Source organism: Salvia splendens, chromosome 1 (assembly GCF_004379255.2).
Source record: "Salvia splendens isolate huo1 chromosome 1, SspV2, whole genome shotgun sequence".
Lineage (NCBI taxonomy): Eukaryota > Viridiplantae > Streptophyta > Magnoliopsida > Lamiales > Lamiaceae > Salvia > Salvia splendens.
This window is the reverse complement of record NC_056032.1, coordinates 18,850,418-18,872,916: the sequence shown is the minus strand read 5'-3', so window position 1 is coordinate 18,872,916 and position 22,499 is coordinate 18,850,418. Positions and strand designations below refer to the sequence as shown.

General features: G+C 36.1%; 1 protein-coding gene and 1 long non-coding RNA gene across 2 annotated transcripts; one reads left to right on the top strand and one right to left on the bottom strand.

Annotated features, from left to right (window-relative positions):
* Positions 1–216: 216 nt before the first annotated feature.
* Positions 217–1,555, bottom strand: LOC121805240. Its single transcript, XR_006051315.1, has 3 exons — positions 1,524–1,555; positions 1,305–1,361; positions 217–338 (listed from the first exon to the last, which is right to left on the bottom strand). It is a non-coding gene; the product is annotated as an uncharacterized LOC121805240 (long non-coding RNA).
* Positions 1,556–11,615: 10,060 nt separating this feature from the next.
* LOC121742524 (cyclin-D4-2-like) lies at positions 11,616–12,236 on the top strand. The gene is made up of 2 exons (XM_042135719.1): positions 11,616–11,850; positions 11,917–12,236. The coding sequence occupies exons 1-2, from the start codon at positions 11,616–11,618 to the stop codon at positions 12,234–12,236; spliced, it is 555 nt and encodes a 184-aa protein (XP_041991653.1).
* The last annotated feature ends 10,263 nt before the right edge of the window (positions 12,237–22,499 follow it).

The window sequence follows — 22,499 nt, the reverse complement described above, 5'->3', positions numbered from 1 at the left end:
ACCCCTAAGGGTTTAGTGTAGTACGCACTCAATAATAACAACGTTTAAACTGATACATGCACCGAATTTTTGTTCGTTATTGGATTCTACAACACTGAATTACTCTAATAACTGTGCGGTTAACTCATTGAAGTACTCATCAGCCCGTTGATAGTTCGTATTTCCTACAACAATTAAAATAATGACAACTACTATCTGGTGCCTTCAGCTTCTCCATGTTATTCAAGTAAGAGCACCAAGTGTCTATAATGACCGGGCTGACAGCTTTGAACGGTTCCAACGAAAGGAACTCACTCTGCACCGTTTGTTTTTAGTTGTCCTCATACACAATTGCATCTCTGCATATCAAAATCAAACATAATGTAAAAAAACAGGCTACATAATGCACTATCAAATCCAAATAATGAAATAATATACCATAATGCATTCACATATTCAAATAATGTAGTCATATTGGCAAATAATGAAGAAATTTTAACAAGTAATGAACAAGCAGATTTTCAATGTACTCGTTCACAATCTATAACCACACCAACAACTTTAATAATGTAATCATATAGGAAAATAATGCATTGATATACAGTTTTAATACACATAATCTAACACTAAATACCCTTCCGCTTTTACTGTATAACACAGAATTACACATAATTCAAGGATATATGAAAATAATGCATTCACATATGAACATAATGCAGAGATTATATGAATTAATGAATATATTAATTTTAGATTTGTTATTTGACAATATAAAACAGAAATGACCATAATTCATTCACATTTTAAAATAATGTAGACACATTGACAAATAATGAAGAGATTTTAAAAATTAATGAACAAGCAGATTTTCAATTTACTCTTCCGCAATCTATAACCACACCAACAACATTCATAATGTAATCATATAGGTAAATAATGCATTGATATACAGTTTTAATACACAGAATGTAACACTAAATACCTTTCCTCTTTTACTGTATAAAACAACATTACACATAATTCAAGGATATAGTAAAATAATGCAATCACATTTGAACATAATGCAGAGATTATATGAATTAATGAGTATACTAATATTACATTTGTTATCTGACAATTTAAAACAGAAATGACCATAATGCATTCACATATTCAAATAATGTAGTAACGTTGGCAAATAATGAAGAGATTTTAACAAGTACAGAACAAGCAGATATTTTGCAAATAAAATATCAATTCGAATTGCAAAATTATGTTAAACCATGTCGGAGTAAAATCCAAAAATAAACATCAATTCGAATTGCAAATGAAAAACAAAGGCTCACCCTCTTGCTGGGATTGTTGTGAATTTGTTGGTCGTCCTCTTTTTGTCATTTTAAGAACTGCGAAGGAATTCAACGAAACAAAGGGGAATTAGACTGTATTAACAAATACGGCCGGTCGGTGGTATGCAGTTGAATTGTGGTGTGTTACAGGCGAAACTTGGAGAAAGGGTTGTTGCAACTCGAAAATTAAACTAGTACATACACATTCGAAAACCCTACCTCTTCTTATTGGCGAAAACGGTGATGGTGGCAGTGGAGTATTGTTCAGAACAGAACGGATGACTGAAAATCGAAGGTAACATCAGATGAATTTAAGCTTGTATCGGCGAAAACGGTGGTGGAGGCGGCTAGGGTTTGGCTGGAATTTGAGAAGTCAAAAATGGAGAGAGAAGCTGGAGTAATTAAGGATGATGATGAATGAGGCGTGGAGTACATGGAAAGTAGTGGGTGTATCCCGCTAAAATCTCGGCTCCTCGGTTTCTCCAGATTTGAGCACATATAATTACTAATTCACCCTCACAATGCACGAAATAAACTAAATAATGAACTACGAAATGCTACTATAAGAATTAAATCTAGATCGTTCATCCTCAAGATCCAACGATCCCAATAAAAACGGAACTTAAATCTAAGTGGTATATAGGATTTTAACACTACCCTATATATATATATATATATATATATATATATATATATATATATAGGGGTGCATTATAATGATAACCCCAATTTCCGTAATAACCCTATAACTAAATCTGGACCACACATTTTTAAAATCACGTGGTCTAGATTCAAACTTAGCTTTCATTCATAAAAAAGGCGCAGAGGGTAAATATGTCATTTCGCTTATTTAATTTCTGAATTTCGCTCTTGATAAAATTTACGTATCCAAATTTCGCTCATTTAAATAAGTAAAATCTTATTTCCCATGATATACAGATGTATGAGGTTCAGTTACACGTATGTATGAGGTTCAGTTATACGTAAAATCTTATTTCCCATGATATACAAATTTCGCTCTTTTAAATACGTAAAATCTTATTTAAGTATCATTTTATCATTTTATCAGTCAAAAGTATCATTTTATCAATTCAGAGTATCATTCTATCCGGCAAAACTATCATTCTATGCAATAAACCTAACATATATCATTTTATCATTTTATCAGTCAAAAGTATCATTTTATCAACTCTGAGTATCATTCTATCTGGCAAAACTATCATTCTATGCAATAAACCTAACATATATCATTTTACTATTTTATCAGTCAGTCAAAAGTATCATTTTATCAACTCAAAGTATCATTCTATCCAGCAAAACTATCATTCTATGCAATAAACCTAACCTATATCATTTTATCAGTCAAAAGTATCATTTTATCAACTCAGAGTATCATTCTATCCGGCAAAACTATCATTCTATGCAATAAACCTAACATATATCATTTTATCATTTTATTAGCAAGTCAAAAGTATCATTTTATCAACTCAGAGTATCATTCTATCCGGCAAAACTATCATTCTATGCAATAAACCTAACATATATCATTTTATCATTTTATCAGTCAGTCAAAAGTATCATTTTATCAACTCAGAGTATCATTCTATCCGGCAAAACTATCATTCTAAGCAATAAACCTAACATATATCATTTTATCAGTCAGTCAAAAGTATCATTTTATCAAGTCAGAGTATCATTATATCCGGTAAAACTATCATTCTATGCAATAAACCTAACATATATCATTTTATCAGTCAGTCAAAAAGTATCATTTTATCAACTCAGAGTATCATTCTATCCGGCAAAACTATCATTCTATGGAATAAACCTAACATATATCATTTTATCATTTTACGTGATATTTGGCGAAATTCAGAAATTAAATGAGGGAAATGACATATTATCATTTTATCATCTCAGAGTATCATTCTATCCGGCAAAACTATCATTCTATGCAATAAACCTAACATATATCATTTTATCATTTTAGGTGATATTTGGCGAAATTCAGAAATTAAATGAGGGAAATGACATATTTACCCCCGCACTTTTTTTTATGAAGTAAATCTAAGTTTGAATCTCAACCACAAGATTAGAAAATATGTGTTGTTCAGATTTGGTTATAGGGTTATTACGTGATTTAGGGGTTATCATATGATCACAACTCTCTCTCTCTATATATATATATATATGGTTGTGATCAATTGAGATTTTTTAACCTAACTGAGAATTGAGATGCATTTTCAGCCACTCATTTTTATTAAATGAGTAGTCCAGAATTTGCCACATGAAAAATATATTTTTAGATTAATTAATTATGAAAAGGCAGAATGGTAATTTCATGTTTTAATTAGGAATTCTTCCAGATTGAAAGTCTCGCCGCTCTCCTTGGAATTCTTCACCATATCTATGGCCAAGATCGACGAATTCGGATTGTCCAGCAGCTCCGCTAGCTCTTTCTCCTCCTCCTCGAACAGCGTGTGCCTCAGATCTGGATATTTATCATCATCATCGTCGTCGTAGAATTCTCGTACGCTGCCGATCATTTCACATCCAACAGTAGGTGTGGCAGATTTGGCTTGAATGAGGAGGATGGGTTCCTTTTCGCTCCGTTCTCGATTTCTGGCTGGTAAAGGAATTCATGAATGAATTGTACAAATTTAGAGATAAAAGTTGGGTAAAAGTTTTGTACTTATTGCAGGAAAAAAACGGGAACTAAATTTTGAAGATGTATACCGGAATTTAAAATCGGCGTTGGATGATACTTCTCCTCCTCTGCTCTCTATCTTCTCCGCCGTAGCTCTCTCAGTTGGAGTGAAGGATTATGTTGAGTGTTTGAGCTTTTTGCAAAGCTTAATTGTTTATTCGAGTATGGATTTGAAGGTATTAGGCTTTGCATTATCAATTGTGTTGGATGTGTACTGATATGAGAGATTGATTTTCTAAAATTTTCTTTTGTTATAGGATTTGAACTTTTTGCAAGCTTAATTATTGATTCGTTTATGAAATTAGAAGTTTTAGGGTTTGGATTATCAATTGTATTGGATGCGAGCTGGATTGGGGAATCAAGCTTAATCATAATGCACTCTAGGTGTTTGATGATATTCCCTAGTTGGGAATTAGTTGCTAAGAGTTAGATTCAAGATTTAGCTATTTCCATTTTTAATGTCAACTACGCACATATAATGTTAACTACATATATAATCTATGTCAACTACATATACAATTCTTGTCAACTACACACATATAATGTCAACTATGTGTACAGTCCATGTCAACTACATATACAATTCATGTCAACTACACACATATAATGTCAACTACATATACAATTCATGTCAACTATACACATATAATGTCAACTATGTGTACAATCAATGTCAATTACATATATAATCCATGTCAACTACATACATATAATGTCAACTACATATATCTATAATTATATGTAAAATGTTGTTGTTGACATAAATAATATAGTTCGTTGACATGAAAATAGTTATTGTTGACATTAATTATTTGTAAAATGTTGTTGTTGACATAATAGTTGACATAAATAACGTTTGCTGTTTACATCATAGTTGACATAATATCTTTGTAGTTGACATCACGCGAAAATGACAATTATGCCCCCTAGTTGACATAATAGCTCCGTAGTTGACATCGTGCGAAAATTGTGCATGAGTGGCTGAAAATGCATATTAGTTCTCAATTAGGCCCAAAAATCTCAACCTAACAGAACTATATTTAGGGTGCTGTTAGGTTGAGATTATTTAGCTAAATTGAGAAATGAGATGCAATCTCAGCCACTAATCCACAAGATTAACGAAATGTCAACAACTATCACATTATGTCAACACGGGGGTATAAGTGTCATTTCATTAATCAAATGGTGGAAAAAATTAAAATTAGATTTGAAATCATTTTCTAAAACCGTCTCTAATATATATCGCCACCATCAACCGTCTTCGCCGATCATCAATCAAGCCAGAGACAACGACGCCTCCAGACACGCCCTCTCTCTCTCGCGGTTTAACGTCGCCGCTGTTCATCGCGCTTCGCCGCTCCTGCTGCACGAAGCTCCGAACAGCATTCGTTTCTCACGCCGTCGCTTTGCCGGAAGCTTAATTGTTGATTCGAGTCTGGATTTGGAGGTATTAGGCTTTGTATTATCAATTGTGTTGGATGTGAACTAATTTTTAGTGAGAGAATTCACTACCTATGTTTTCACTGCTGTTGTTCGCGTTTGTCGCCAGAGCTCTGTGTAGAATCCAGAAAGTCGAGGAATCAGCTATTTTGAGGTTCAACTTCGCTTCCATGTTGTTATCAAAATGCTTGAACATTTGGGGAAAAATCTAAAAATACTGATTTCGGCTCCTTTCAATGCTGAATTTTTCTTTTATCTCGCGATTTCAGCAGAGATCTCGCAGTTTTTTATTTAATTTGATTTCTGCTATTTTTTTGTTGATTAGCGATGGTAGAATCGGAAGAGATGGAAATGAACAATGCTGCTGGAAAAAACGGAAGAGAACAAGCATCTTCTTCCAGTTAAGGATTTGTTTAAATTTTTAAGATTATTGACATTTCATACAATAGCTATTGACATAGTTATGATAATATACTTGTGTTTTCTATAAACGTCATATACTTGTCATTGAGATGATATTGTATACTGTTGACATAATGTATGTTTGTTTGGATTGTTGTTGACATTATAAACTTTAACAATTGATATAATAGTAATAAGATAATTGTGCTTGCTTTAAACATGATATACTTGATATTGACATAGTGTATACTTATTAGAATCGTTGTTGACATAATCAAATTGACATTCAGCCTCTGCTGATAGGGAGGTGCTGGTTTTGGGGCTGGCACCGTCTTCCGAGTATACATTTTTGGTGTATGCTTCTCTAGTTGGAAACTATTTCAAGGTTGTGTTTACGTTTTCAATTTTAATTTGATTGAATCAAGGGGATATTAAGGAGTTTGTGGATAAGGTTTAATTGTTGTGATTTGCAGGAAGAGACTGTGCCGATCAGCTTGTACGTTGAGGATGAGTTCCATCGCGCTGGCCGCGGTGGTTCTGGAGGTGTGAAGAGCTTCACGAATTATGTGTCGGTATGTAAGTGTTGCATCTTTCTGCCAACTGTTTGATGAAAGTTCTAAATGAAGTTGGCTACTGAAAGTTCGTCGAAGAGTTTATATTTTTTTATTTTTATGACTTTGATATCAATTCATTTCGTCCTGCTTGTAAAAACATGTTTCTTAGTATGAATTATCGGAATAATGTTTTTGATGCACGACTAAATTTAACAAATTTACAAAGTTCATTTGATATTTAATAGTAGTAAATAAATTATAGGTGAGGTCATGAACTGCTAGTAATCATGGAGAGCAAGAACTACCAAGCAAGCCACTATGCCACTCAGGGCGATGAGCAGACGTTGCTCCAGCGCCTGCATCAAGAGCTTTACAATCTCAAGTTTCTAATCGTGGATCGCGCACGCTTTGCCGGATAAGGAGAACGACAGTCGGATTCTTCTCACCACTAGGCTTCGGAAGGTCTCTGATAAAATTTCTGAAAAATCTAGTTTACTTCATGAGATGCAGCCGCTCGGGCTGGAGCACAGCTAGCAGTTGCTCTGTTATCTTACCTTCGGAGATATGCTGAAAAATGATAATGATGATGTTACATTACCCTGCCCTCCTCACATGAAGGAAATTGGAAGATCGATCGCCGAGAAATGTAAAGGTCTTCCTCTGTCACTGGTTGTGGTTGTGGTCTTCTCATTCAGGAGACATAAAAGATACTGCTGATGCTGCTGCAATGGGGTAGAGTTCCTACTTGGAGATCTTGGCTATAGAGCTACCTTTACTTGCCCGCTAGACTTCAAGGTTGTTTCCTTTACCTCGGTGCATTCCCGGAAGATTGTGAGATACGTGCCTCTAAACTCATCGAACTTTGGGTTGGTGAAGGCTTCTTCCTAAAACCTGCACTACCCACACAAACCATGGACAACTATTGTGGTTTCTGACTTTTGAACTTAGCAGTATGTAATATATATGAAATGTCAATCAGTTCAACAACTTGTATTGAAATGTCAACAACGCAAAAACAATTCTTATAATTAAAAAAGAACAACTATTTTCTCTTAATTTTTTTATTTGAAATAAGTTCCGGTATCATGATCATGCAATACATGTCAATAGCTTTCGTATCAAATGTCAACAACTTATATGAAAATATCAACAACTTGTATATCAAATGTCAACAGCTTGTCAACACCTTGTATATAGCGTCAACAACTCAAAAACAATTCTTGTAATTAAAAATAACAACTATTTTATCTTAATTTTTTTATTTGACCCAATTTCTAGCATCATGATCATACAACACATGCCAATAGCCTGCATATCAAATGTCAATAACTTATAGCAAAATGTCAACAGCTTGTAAACAACTTGTATATAGTGTCAATAACTCAAAAACAATTCTTGTAATTAAAAAATAACAACTATTTTATCTTATTTTTTTTATTTGACACAAGTTCTGGCATTATGATCATACAACACATGTCAATAGCCTCCACCTCCAACACCGCCGGCACACTGTGCCTCATATCCTTGGACGATTTTGTCACATCCACGAGCTCTCGAGATCTGAAGCAGAAGAGTTCCGAATCGGAACCATTGTCACTGAGCTCCATTGTCAAGTCGCTGATCTCCATCCCAGATAATTGAACGGCAACCATGGTGTCCGACAGCTCTGCCCTCGTGGCATCCATTAGCTTCTCCAGTGATTCTGCAGCTCTCTTGAAGGCCTTCAATGGAGAAAAACAGATGATAGTATATCATGTCACCACATCCAATCAAAGAAACAAAATCATTGCATATCAATATCCAAAATACCAAATGTCAACAACTCGTATTAAAATATCAATAACTAAAAAATAACACTTATAATTCACATATCAATATCGAGAATATCAATGTCAACAACTCATATTAAAATGTCAACAACTAAAAAATAACATTTATAATTCGCATTTCAATATCGAGAATATCAAATGTCAAGAACTCGTATTAAAATGTCAACAACTAAAAAATAACACTTATAATTCACATATCAATACTGAGAATATCAAATGTCAACAACTCGTATTAAAATGTCAACAACTGAAAAATAACACTTATAATTCACATATCAATACCGAGAATATCAAATGTCAACAGCTCGTATTACAATGTCAACAACTAAAAAATAACACTTATAATTCAAATATCAATACCGAGAATATCAAATGTCAACAACTCGTATTAAAATGTCAACAACTAAAAAAAACACTTATAATTCACAGATCAATAGCGAGAATATCAAATGTCAACAGCTCGTATTAAAATGTCAACAACTAAAAAACAACACTTGTAATTCACATATCAATAGCGAGAATATCAAATGTCAACAACTCGTATTAAAATGTCAATAACTAAAAAATAACACATCAAATGCATCTCTCAAATCCCCATCCCTTCCATCCGCTGCCGCTGTGTCTCCGTCACCGCCACCATCCACGTCTGAAATCAATTTCAGCTGGAGATCGACGGAGTTCATGAATGAATCGGTAAAATCGGGGAATGCTAACCTGAAAATTGGAAGAGAAATATTGACGTCAGGCTCCGCGCTCACCACGAATCGCTCCATCTCGTTGCCGACATACACCAGCAGGTGCCCCTCCGGAATGCCGCCGGAGGAGGAGCGCTTCCGCAGCGACTCCGATCTGAGCAGCCACTACTGTGACGAGTCGCCTACTTTGGATAATCTTCTCATGAGCTTCCTCGGTAGACGGTGGCGGAAACGCCTTCCATTGGCTAATTGGTTGAAGATTTGGTGCAGGCGTTGCTTTAATGGAGGAAATTTGGGAATGAAATTGGAGGAAAATTGGGAATGGAATTGGAGTGCTGGAAACCACGCGTGTTTCATTTGTTTCTAACTTAAATTACCATTATACCCTTTCATAATAAATTAATTTAAAAATATTTTTTGTGTGGCAAAATCTAGACCACTCATTTAATAAAAATGAGTGACTAAGATTGCATCTCATTTCTCAATTAGCTTAAAAAATCTCAATTGATCATGGACATATATATATATATATATATATATATATATACATATATATATATATATATATATATATATATATATACATAGGGATGTATTCATTTCCTTTTCCTATATTTCCTCATTTTTCCTTCTTAATATCAGCCATTAGATTAGAAAAATGGACGGTCAAGATCAACATTGGGTAATTAATCTCGTGTTGCATTATTTGTCCTATTTTGTGCATTATGAGGGTACAATAGTAATCTAATAATGGCTGGAAACCGCTACGAATAATGCACCACATGGTCACGAGTAATGCATATAATTGACTATATAATGCACAATATGTTAACTGCAATGCATACGAATAAGATGTACCATGTTATGATGTTTGGACACACGTTTCTTGTTTCCCCTAAGGGTTTAATAAGCTTAGGGGCTAGGGTATAGTACGTAGACACGTACGTAATCTTCACATGGTAACGAGTAATGGATATAATTGACTATATAATGCACAATTTGTGAACTGCAATGCATACGAACAAGATGTGCTGTGTTATGATGTTTGACACACGTTTCTTGTTTCCCCTAAGGGTTTAATAAGCTTAGGGGCTAGGGTATAGTACGTACGCATTAATAACAAATTATAAAACGATACGAATAATTCACCAAATTGTCACTAGTAATGGATGTTATTAACTATATAATGCACAATATGTGAACTGCAATGCATACGAATAAGATGTACCATGTTATGATGTTTGACACACGTTTCTTGTTTCCTCTAAGGGTTTAATAAGCTTAGGGGCTAGGGTATAGTACGTAGACATTACTAAATGCACGTATGTAATCTTCAATCCGTTGATTAACCCATATACACAATACCTCTAATAATGCATAATATACTGAGATAATGACAATTAACAGCTACATAATGCACAACCTAAACCAAATAATGCACATACGTATATTCCAATAACAACAATTTGTTAGTAATGTCTACGTACTATACCCTAGCCCCTAAGCTTATTAAACCCTTAGGGGAAACAAGAAACGTGTGTCAAACATCATAACATGGTACATCTTATTCGTATGCATTGCAGTTCACATATTGTGCATTATATAGTTAATAACATCCATTACTAGTGACAATTTGGTGAATTATTCGTATCGTTTTATAATTTGTTATTAATGCGTACGTACTATACCCTAGCCCCTAAGCTTATTAAACCCTTAGGGGAAACAAGAAACGTGTGTCAAACATCATAACACAGCACATCTTGTTCGTATGCATTGCAGTTGACAAATTGTGCATTATATAGTCAATTATATTCATTACTCGTTACCATGTGAAGATTACATACGTGTCTACGTACTATACCCTAGCCCCTAAGCTTATTAAACCCTTAGGGGAAACAAGAAACGTGTGTCCAAACATCATAACATGGTACATCTTATTCGTATGCATTGCAGTTCACATATTGTGCATTATATAGTCAATTATATGCATTACTCGTGACCATGAGGTGCATTATTCGCAGATACCAAAATGTGGCAGTTACTTTTCCGTCAAATGTCAATAATAACCCTGTAATGCATACAACCACCTTCTATAATGTAACACGGAACCAGTTTTATAGAATCAATCTGATCCGTTGATGCCTTAGATCTAACGCGTAATATTAAGAAGGAAAAAGGATCTAAGATGTGAAAAGGAGAATAACGCTCCCCTATATATATATATATATATATCTATAGAGGCGTGATCAAATACAAACTCTCTAAAATACAAACTATACAAACTATGTCATCGGAGTGTACAAATTTTGTCACCGGAGTGTACAAATTATGTCAACGGACTGTACAAATTCTGTCACCGGGGGTCGATGTCAACGGAATGTACAAATTATGTCACCGGAGGGATGTACGGAGTATACAAATTCTGTCGACGGGGGTGTCCAAATTCTGATTTTTCGATGTCAAAATGTTGACATTAGAAAAATCTCTTATATTAACCGTTGATTAATTATATTAAGTGAGTATGATTAAAGTTTGTATAGTTTGTATTTTAGAGAGTTTGTATTTTATCAAACCCCTATATCTATATATATATATTGGGTCCTGTTAGGTTGAGATTATTTAGCTAAATTCAGAAATGAGATGTAATATCAGCCACTAATCCACAAGAATTTTAAAAGGGCAGAATGGTAAATTTCATTTATGAATTGCAGGATAATGACGGAGGTTTGATCTTCAATTCCGCGACGATCAAGAGAATGGAGATGCTGATCCTCGGAGCTCTGAAATGGCGGATGCGCTCCGTTAATCCTTTCTCGTTCCTCAATTATTTCGTCTCGCTCTTCGATTTCGGCGACGCCGAGCGATTGATTCAGTCTTTGAAGAACAGAGGAGCTCAGATCATCTTCAAATCTCAGCACGGTTTGCATTAATCGATTAATCAGTTTACACATCTTTTATTTTATTTTTTAATTATTTGATTAATAGATAAATCAAATGATTGCAGCAACAAGAGGTGGCTAGGCAATTCGGCCAGCATCGGCGCGGTGGAGGCTCTGAAGGATCAATTAGGGGTTTACAGATGGAATTACGTGATCAGATCTGTCGAGCAGCGCACTAAATCCAGAGTGCAGACCTACTATCATAAGCACGTTGTTTCACCGGCCTCGGCGGCAGGGGCGCCATCTGGTTCTCGTGCGCCGGAGGGAAATATGTTGGGGCTTCAGGAGAGGGCGGAGAGGAGAGAGCAGAGCGTGAAAAAGGTGATGGATTTGAGTTGTTGGTGTCCGACCACCGTCAGATTCTGATCGGTGGTTGCAACGCCGAGGGTCTTGCGATTTTTGGCTTTGTTTAGAGTTGTTTAGCATTGTTGATTGAAATTTAAATTGGAAGGCGTAGACCATAGAAATCTGATTCAAATGCAGCTCAAGGCGAGGGAGGAAGAGCGGCGGCGAAAAAACAAGCGTCGAAGGATTGTGAATCGATGAGCTTGAGTGAGAAGGCGGTGGGGTTGTATGTCGGCGAGAAAGGACTGCTGTTTTGGCTCACAAATTCGCCTACGCTTCCATCTTCATCGTGATTGGGGGATGGATTCTCTTCTGGTTTGTGGGTCCCGCTTTGAACTTGTAGATGAATTTGTGAAATATGTAGATGAATTTGTGAAATATATGGATAACGTTGTTAATTCGATTGTGTTGCTGGAATTTGTGAATTGTGTAGATAAGGTGTTTGTGATATTGCCTAAAATATTATTATTGACATAAATTATATAAGTTGTTGACATGAAAATGTTTGTTGTTGAGTACGAAAACAATGTCAACTATATATATAATCCATGTCAACTACATATAAAATTTATATCAACTACACACATGTAATGTCAACTATATGTACAAAATTTATATCAACTACACACATGTAATATCAACTATATGTACAATCCATGTCAACTACATATATACAATGTCAATTATATGTAAAATGTTATTATTGACATAATTTATACGTAAAATGTTGCTGTTGACATTAATTATATAGGTCGTTGACATGAATTATATAGCTCGTTGGTGGAGGGTGACATTAATCGAATGGATTCTATTCGAACACTTGTATAAAGTGTCAACAACTCAAAAACAATTATTGTAATTAAAAAATAACAACTATTTTATCTTAATTTTTTTAATTGACACAAGTTCTGGCATCATGTTCATACAATATATGTCAATAGCATGCTTATCAAATGTCAACAACTTATAGCAAAATGTCAACATCATGTTAATAGCCTGTATATAAAATGTCAACAGCTTGTCAACGACTTGTATAAAGTGTCAACAACTCAAAAACAATATCAATAGCGAGAATATCAAATGTCAACAACTCTATTAAAATGTCAACAACTAAAAAATAACACTTATAATTCACATATCAATAGCGAGAATATCAAATGTCAACAACTCTATTAAAATGTCAACAACTAAAAAATAACACTTATAATTCACATATCAATAGCCAGAATATCAAATGTCAACAACTCTATTTAAATGTCAACAACTAAAAAATAACACTTGTAATTCACATATCAATAGCAAGAATATCAAATGTCAACAACTCATATTAAAATGTCAACAACTAAAAAATAACACGTCGATTCCTTCTCTCTCATGATTTTCTTCGTGAATTCACGAATCTCATCGATTTTCTCCCTGTCAAAACACAAAAACAACAAACTGTGCCAAAGTTTCATTATTGCATTTTTACTCCAGCTGCGATCGATATATCGGAGGAATTCGACAGTTCGTCTTTGCTCTCCAAGCATAAGAATAACAAAACTAAGAAAAATTTTGTTCAGAGTCACGTTTGCAGCAACCAAAAAAGTACTCTGTATAGAAGAAGCAACACGCACAAATCTCAACGGAAAAAAATATCATGTGTGAATGGCTTCAGCGAAAAGCTGTTGAATGACAATTGATTCCAACCAAATATTCAATTAACTCCAACAAGTTAATATCCAAAAAATAAAGCAACAATATTTGAAGATTTTAAAACAAATTGAACCTCTCGGCAACGAATTTGCTGAATTGAAGATTTGATTAACTCCCACAAATTGAAGATTTGATGAATTGAACCTCTCGCTGATCAAATTGAGAGCGGAATCAAACACATCCACGAATTCAACCTCCGGCAACGAATTCGTTGAAGCTAACAATGCAGAATCCAACGAGATCGCAGATCTCCATAAAAAAATCAGCGATCTCGAGGAAGAGAATCGCAATATCATTCAAGGAAGGCTGCGAAGAAGAAGATGAGGAGGAACAACAGAAAATAATTGCCGGAGATCGCGCGCTGAGAGGAGGAGGTTTGCCTCAATGCTCCCGAGGAGCAGTGGCGTATTCAAGCCAAGGAGGCGCAAGAGAGATTGCGAGTCGAAGAGGATGTTTGACGGCGATCAGCAGCAACGATATGGCGGCGACAATCTCCATTGTCGTTGACGAAATTGGAAGGATGAAGATGAAGATGGAGGGCCGATGTAACACCCGTACTTTTTATAGTACTTGAAATAACACCAAAGTTACTACGAGACAAATAATTTTTTTTCTAAACGAAAGGAAACGAACAAAAATAAATAAGTTGGGCTTGATTTATTTACAACAAAATAAATCATTTTGGGCCTATGAACTTCAACAAATAAATAAAATGTGGGAGATAGATTTTGAGCCCAATTTCTTCAAAGAATTTCTTTTGCAAGCCCAAACTTCTTCCTTCTTTCTCCCCTAACGCTCACTCATGATCTTCCATCTTCCATACTCTTTATCTTCCATCTTCCACATTCAATCCTACGAATTAAAGGTCACCAATTAATAGAATGATCCTTGTTAAAATTACTTCCTCTCCTCCCCTATTCACTTTCACAATCTACAATCTTTAGCAAAGGAGAGAGAGCCGAGAGAGGGAGTAGAAGAGCTTCTGACTTTCAAGTCTTTACCGGTAATGTCCATTCCATCTTTCTTTTGATTTCCAAGTGTTGATCACAAATAACAAATTTTTCTTCCGATGAAACTCACGGCAGAAACCAAGTGAAGGGCTGCCCAGTCTTTATTCAATAAACATCCAAGTCATAGAACCTAGACCGAGAGTAACAATCATCCAACCTCTTCACAAATCTATTGGCAGAAGGTACATGGTTACTCCTCACTTCCCACCTTTGTTTCATAAAGCATTCATATCATTTTGTAGAATACACAACCTCCCAACTCGACTCCCACATGAACAAATTCAACAATAAACATAACATGTAAAGGAAACTTATCTTTCGGGATTGTGCGGGGCTGTTCGGGTTGGGTTCAGGACGTTTTGGGGCTATACGGTGGCTGTTCGGAGTTGTTCGGGGCTGTGCGGTGTCTGTTCGGAGGGAATCGGGGCTGTTCGGATTGGTTTCGGGGCTGCACGACCACCGACGGAGCAGCGGCTCCCTGCGGCGCCAACCTGGGAATGCACGGACTGCCGAACAGCAGCCATCGGCGCGATGAACTGCTGCTGCCCGCGGCGTTGGTGCACAGCAGCGACAACCGGGCAGTGGTGACTCCACAGCGGCGGCGGCAATCTGCGAAACAGCGGCGGCGGCGGCTGAGCGACACTGCCTTTTCCCTTGCTGCATCGGCGGTTTCCGCGGAGGAGACGACGGTGGTGGTGTTCGGAGATGGTGGCGAAACAGCGTATTGGTCGCCGGCGTGAGTGAGGTCGATGGAGACAGACGGAAATTGAGTTTCTGGAATTGAGGATCTATGATATTGGGGGAATTTGTGAAGGAGAGTGAAGGAGACGGTTTGAACCGAGAGGCAGAAGGGATTAGTTTCCTTTGGACTCTTTTCTTAATGGGCCACAAAATTTTTTTCTTTCTTTTTGTGTTTTTAGGTTGGGCTCCATCATTATTTGATTTGGGCTCAAATTGTTTTTTTTTTTAAATGAAAGGATAAGTAAGTAGTGATGGTAAACCACTTGAAGTAAATATTTGGGTTGATAATTAAATTAATTATGGAGAATTGTTTAATTAATTTCTGGAATATTTCCAAAGCCGAGATGAATATAATTACGATGGGAATTTATTGCGGTACGTTATTTATGCGCTTAAATAATTTTTTGGAAATTTATTCCGACGTCATGGAAAATACGAGGAGCCATGGAGGAAAGTATTGGTGTAAGCGGCCGACCGGCGTCGGCCGCGACGCCTTGGGCGGCCGCCGAATAATAAAAAATGCACGAAAACCGAGAAACGAGATAAAAGACTTTAATTAGAGTGCATGCATTCTAAATGTTTTCTTTCCTTATATTGATGTGTACTTTAATTGTTTTTCGAAAAGGTGGTTCGCACGCTCGTTAAAGTCGGAACGAGAAGCTATTTAAGGAAAACTCTAAGCTTTTGAGGTGGGCTTTATTACTTAAACTCTTTATTTGCAATGATATGTATATGGTGAGATAAGGGTGGTTTAACTGTTATGTCATGCCGTATTTTATGTTTTGAATTGCCTATCTGATTGTCTACTAGGACAATGTCCTACTAGACTTTGATGGTTAACGAATTCGGGTCTAACTAGGGAGTGAGTCCCTACTCAGACTAGTGCACTGATGGGGATCGTGAGCCGTCCTTTGTGGTCGGCCGGTCCAGTGATCGAGTTTGTGGCCACATTCTCGTTTCACATGATGGTTCAGATATGGTACATGATGGAGGATGACGATGATGTTTGCATGCGCATGCACCTTTTTATGGAAATGATTTTAGTGTTTCTCGGCATTTTAAAGTAAAACCCGAGTTTCACTCAATGATGGCTTGACATAACCTTGTTGAAAGAAAATGTATTTTGGGCATGAGTTCACTGAGTGCATCAAGTACTCAGCCCCTGCATATGTTTTCCCTATGTGCAGGTTGAGCGTTGACGAGGACGGAGGATGTTGAGCATTTGGACAAAGACAGTATTCAATAAATGTTCTGGTTGCTATTGTGTCTTCATACATAGTAGTAGCTAACTCTCAAATGCTTCCGCTATGCCAAGTTTTAAAATTCTGATGTTTTATGTATTATGTTGAACTATGTCATTCACACTATGTTACTTAGTGATTTGAAACTTTGATTTGATAATGGAATTTCGCCTATTGATCTACATGTCGTACCCCTTGATTGTTTTCCCCTTTCTTCCCCGCTTCTTAATTTCCCCACTAGTCGCGACTCACCGTGCTTTCTATCCTTAGGAAGTGCGGGCGTTCGTGACAGCCGATTAGCGGTAGTGATTTGGGAAAAAAAGGATTTTTGGGAAGAAGAGAGGGGGATGTGAATTACCATTCTTCACACTAACATAGCATGACCTAAAATGATCTTAACATGACATTAAACTCAAATCTTATAATATGACCTAAAACTGCTTAAGTATGACCTTCTGTGTTTTTGGTTAATTATTGACCATTAGATCATCTAATCCTAGGGCCAAGATTTGGGCTGCATTTCTGGATTTAAACACATACTTGTTTTGATCATCTCCCTATATATATATGGATGTATTAAGATGACAACCTTCTTTATTGTAACACCATACCACCATTTTAGGCCGCTAGATTTGAAGATCGTGTGTGTAATACCCCGACTTTTTCTATATTTTTTTTCAGTTGAGCTCATAACGATATCGAAATTTTACAAGCCAAATTTTCTTTCATTAAATTCTTTTGTATTTGGGCTTGCCTATAAAAGAAGGATAAAGTTCAAATCAAATTATCATATCTGGGCCCTATTTTCAGTTCATAAAAAGCAGCCCAAAGAGATTTTTTTTATTCACCACGATCCCACTTCTTTTCCGCTACAAACGTGATTCTGTTCAACTCTCTGCACTTTTAAATCCCACAATGAATCCCAACAATCTTGCTATCACATAACCTACTCCATTCACATTCATCCATATTTTTTTCTAAATCAAGAAGAGAGGATTCGGAAATGTGTCCGCTCAGAATAAATTTTGATTTTCCTCTCTGCAACCCTCGCCAGATTCTTCGTTCTCAGAAACCTCAAATCCTCGCCCGACCTATCTGAAGTGGCTTCTGCCATGTATGGTTAATCGAATTCGGGTCTGACTAGAGAGTGAGTCCCTACTCAGTCTAGTGTACACCCCGTAGATCGTGCGCTATCTCTTTGAGTTGGCCGGTCTAGTGGCTTGGAATGTGGCCACATTCCTTGTCATGTATGTTCACATATGGTATGGTGATGTTGATGATGTTGAGGTTGATGATGATGATGTTGGTAGGATGTTTTAGTGACTCCGGCCCTTTCAAAGTTAAAACCCCGAGGTCACTCGTTAATGGCATGATAAATACTTTTTTTTTTAAAAATGTTTTCGGCATGAGTCCACTGAGTGCATCAAGTACTCAGCCCTGCATTTTTTTTAAAATGTGCAGGTTGAACTGTGACGAGCGCGGTGGGTGTTGAGCAGAACTGGTGAAGATTTGTGTTTGCTTTTAAATGTTCCGAATATATTATGTCTTCATACATAATATTATTCTTCTTCTCTCGAATGCTTCCGCTAAATATTAATTCTTTTGAGTTCGTGTATTGTTGAGATATCTTCATTTGGAGTTGTTGATCGTTGAGACACTCTGATTTTATTCGAGCTATTCTCATTTGTTTCGAGCTATGGTCGAGTTGTGTTGATTTCCCCATTTCTTCCCCACTTCTTTAACCCTCCCCTAGTCGCGATCTACCGTATTTTCTATCCTTAAAAAATGCGGGCGTGACAGAGTGGTATCAGAGCGACTTTTTCTTTCCGCTCTGGACCCGAAAGTCTTTTTCTGTCTTAGTCTAGACTTGTTTCGCTAGACTAAAATAATAACGATAATAATAATAATGATGATAATAATAATAAGTGTGTATTGAAGGCTCAACATCCCGCTTCGTCACGCTCAACCGCGAAAGAGGTAATATATTTTTATGTGAAAAAATTCTATGAGAAAGTTTTAGAGAAAGGAAGACGAGAAAATTTTTGAGAAAGAAAGATGAGAAAACTTTTATAAGAAGGAGGAAGTAGAATCTTTCTGTGAGGGATTGATTTCGAGTTGAGAAGAGTATTTGCTGATGTTTGAGAAAAGAACGAGTTTTGGATGAGGGACGACGGATTGTTTGTTTTTACATGAAAGATGAAAGTTGATGTTCAAGTATGTTTTGAGTTTTGAGTCAATACTTGTACTTTAAAGTTGAAAGTGAGATGTTGAATTTTTTTTTTGTTTTGAGAAAAGTGTGAGTTTTGAAGAAAATGATTGTTTTGAAAGTAGATGTGAAATGTGAAAGCGTTGTGTTTTGGGAAGCGAAATGTTGTGTATTATAGTACTTGTTTATTTGAAGTATGAATGAATGTGATATTTGTTGGTCTATGAGGTGGTGAAATGTGTTGTGAACTTAGAGTGCCTAAGACTAAGCTAGACGGAACGTGCGCGAACCATAGTTGTAAGTTGACAATTTATCCATCGCTTTCCCGAGCGATGAAAACGAACGAGAAAGGGTAAGTGGGGCGAAATTCCTAGATTATCAAGATACGAGACAAGGAGATCGAGAGTAGAATGTTTGCCGGTGGACCATGGAACTTTTGCTATTTCTTTGGAATGGCGCGAAACGTTAGAGCAAGCTTAGTGTGCGAACCATTTTACTATTTCCTATTGTTTTCCCTAAACGATAAGATCAAAAAGAATACGAGGAAAAATTTCAAGAAGAGGAAGATCACGTAGAAGAAATGATTTCAAACACGAAAGAGGGTGCAAGACAAGAATATTTGTTAGACGATGTATCCATGCAACGACGAGAGATCGTAATCACAATTTAAATTAGTATAGTCTATCTTGTGAGATTTCCTAATAGTATCAACGCGATGGAGACGGCCTTTATTAGAGGCAGAGAAGCACACGGATGATTAAAATGTTTTAAGAGAATGATTGTTATTATATGCAAGAATATTATGAAGATATGACTTTTGACTGACTACAATTACTTTGTTGTAATGACGTGATGAATATCAACTTGGAATCCACAGTTTCTTAGAACGATGTTACCATGTTCGGCCTTAGAAAGACGAGCGAGGGAGTGTGACATCGTAGCTAGAATGAAGGATTTTAATCAACAGTATTTACTTGGATTCTAAGATTGTTTTTGGAACCTTTCAATTAATGGTGAGCCCTTGTCTATTTAAGACCTTATTTGACTCACAATTCGCAATTATTGCACATTATTTCTTTTCCTATATCGAGTCATGACTCACTTTCATTTCTTGAAAATTGGTGCTTACCTTTGTAACTTTGGACATCTTGATTAGTTGTATTCCTTGATTCATCTTTCGTAAGGACAATATTTTGACCTTTTGAGTTTCCGTTATTGAACTTCATTCCTAAAGTTGTTTGCAGTTATGACCTTCAATATGATCACATCTCTCATACATGTTTCTTCAAATGATGGAATATTCTTCTTGGAACTTTTGTACACCTTTTTATTTCGTAACTATGCATGCGACAAGTTCTTTCTTGCAGAAGTGAAATTCTTTTTAGCTCAGTTGCACTACATATATTGTTTCATGCTCAATGATTTTTCTTTATGTAACACCAAGTTAAGGCTATCGTGTTCTCTTTTTCCTTAACGTGTTTGATCTAGCTGATTTTCCTAAAAAGTTCACTTCACATTGGTTGCAAACCTGTGAATCCATTGATGTGATTTCATTATTCAATAACATGTGTCACCGAACCATGATCAGTTCTACTTTATGACATTTGTCTATACTTCTAAATCCTCCCACGATTGACCATCTCATGTCATGACATGTTTGAACCATCATTCATTGATGCCGAAATTTTGCAAATTTGATTTGATAATTTAAATATCTTATTTGGCAGCCTACTATGGAATTTAAGACTTAATTCAGTTTCATCATGTTTTCAAGGCCTATCCCATATTCTTTTGAGCTCTCATCAGAAGTAAAGTCTCAAGCTTTATGAGTTTATCTGAAACCTTAATTCCCAGAATGAACATGATGAGTTCAACGGAACTTAGACCTTGCTTTTTTCAAACCAATTTTTACAAGTTGGTAATGAGATCTAAAAGAGTCGAGCTAGAAATGTTGTTCTTGTTTTCTTGATTATTTTTGCAACCTTTCTGATTAAGACACTTTCAGCAGTGTTGCTACAATTTTGAAATCAGTTCATATCCAAGTAAGACTGCTTGATCAATTTTCGAGTTCTTGATACTAGACTTGAAGGAAAGGGTGAGGTTGAGCTTTTCGAATGCACACATGGAATAAGTTTCTATAATCAGACATGCGTAAAAGTAATACACTAACTAGAGGCATCGATATAACCAAGAACACGAGGTGTTAAATTTTCAGCTTTTACGTACCGCTTATAGCGAGCTGCTAAGGGATCGAATATTATGCTATACATCTAGATATTAGATCTTGAGAAACAATATGTGGTAAAAATGCTTTTATGACCCATAACCGTTTAGTGCTATACGGAATATCGATATAAGTGGTTGATTGATACGAGATTAACGAATGAGAGACGAAGCATTTACGAACAGTGGTATACAATAACATTGTAGAGAAAATTTTGATAACTACCGTAAGAGAAAGGAAATGGAGCCCTACGATCAAGAGCAATAGAGCCCGTACTCATATTTTGAATTATGAAAAAAAATCGAGGCTATCATAGATTGGATTGTACAAGAGCTGAGAAATAAATTCGCTGAAACCGTGAAAATGATGCATGTGGAAACATCGTGAATACTTGGAAGTCGTTTGAGAATTGGATGACAAAATGAATATAGGGGAGGATACTATTTTAGCTTTAGCTATTAATTTTTAAGCGATACGAGGAAGCTGCTTGGAAGTTGGATTACAAGTTAATGGAGAAATATTTTATTCGAAGGATGTAAGAAAATTTCGGGACGAAATTTTTGTTAAGATGGGCAGATTGTAATACCCCGACTTTTTCTATATTTTTTTCAGTTGAGCTCATAACGATATCGAAATTTTACAAGCCAAATTTTCTTTCATTAAATCCTTTTGTATTTGGGCTTGCCTATAAAAGAAGGATAAAGTCCAAATCAAATTATCATATCTGGGCCCTATTTTCAGTTCATAAAAAGCAGCCCAAAGAGATTTTTTTTATTCACCACGATCCCACTTCTTTTCCGCTACAAACGTGATTCTGTTCAACTCTCTGCACTTTTAAATCCCACAATGAATCCCAACAATCTTGCTATCACATAACCTACTCCATTCACATTCATCCATATTTTTTTCTAAATCAAGAAGAGAGGATTCGGAAATGTGTCCGCTCAGAATAAATTTTGATTTTCCTCTCTGCAACCCTCGCCAGATTCTTCGTTCTCAGAAACCTCAAATCCTCGCCCGACCTCCCAAATGACGCCGTCAAAGAAGAATCCGACTCCTCTAATTCCATTCCCCTTTTCTTCCAAGGTTTGCACGGCATTTGGGAAGGGATTTTGGAGTTGCGAGGACATGGCTAGCGGTAGATATCTGTGGAGGAATTTGGGACTG

Bases quoted from the DNA above. Each gene is read 5' to 3' on its own strand.
- LOC121742524 (XM_042135719.1), top strand. From the start codon at position 11,616: ATGGTAAATTTCATTTATGAATTGCAGGATAATGACGGAGGTTTGATC. The intron at 11,851-11,916 runs GTTTGCATTAAT...TTTGATTAATAG, and splicing joins CATCTTCAAATCTCAGCACG to ATAAATCAAATGATTGCAGC.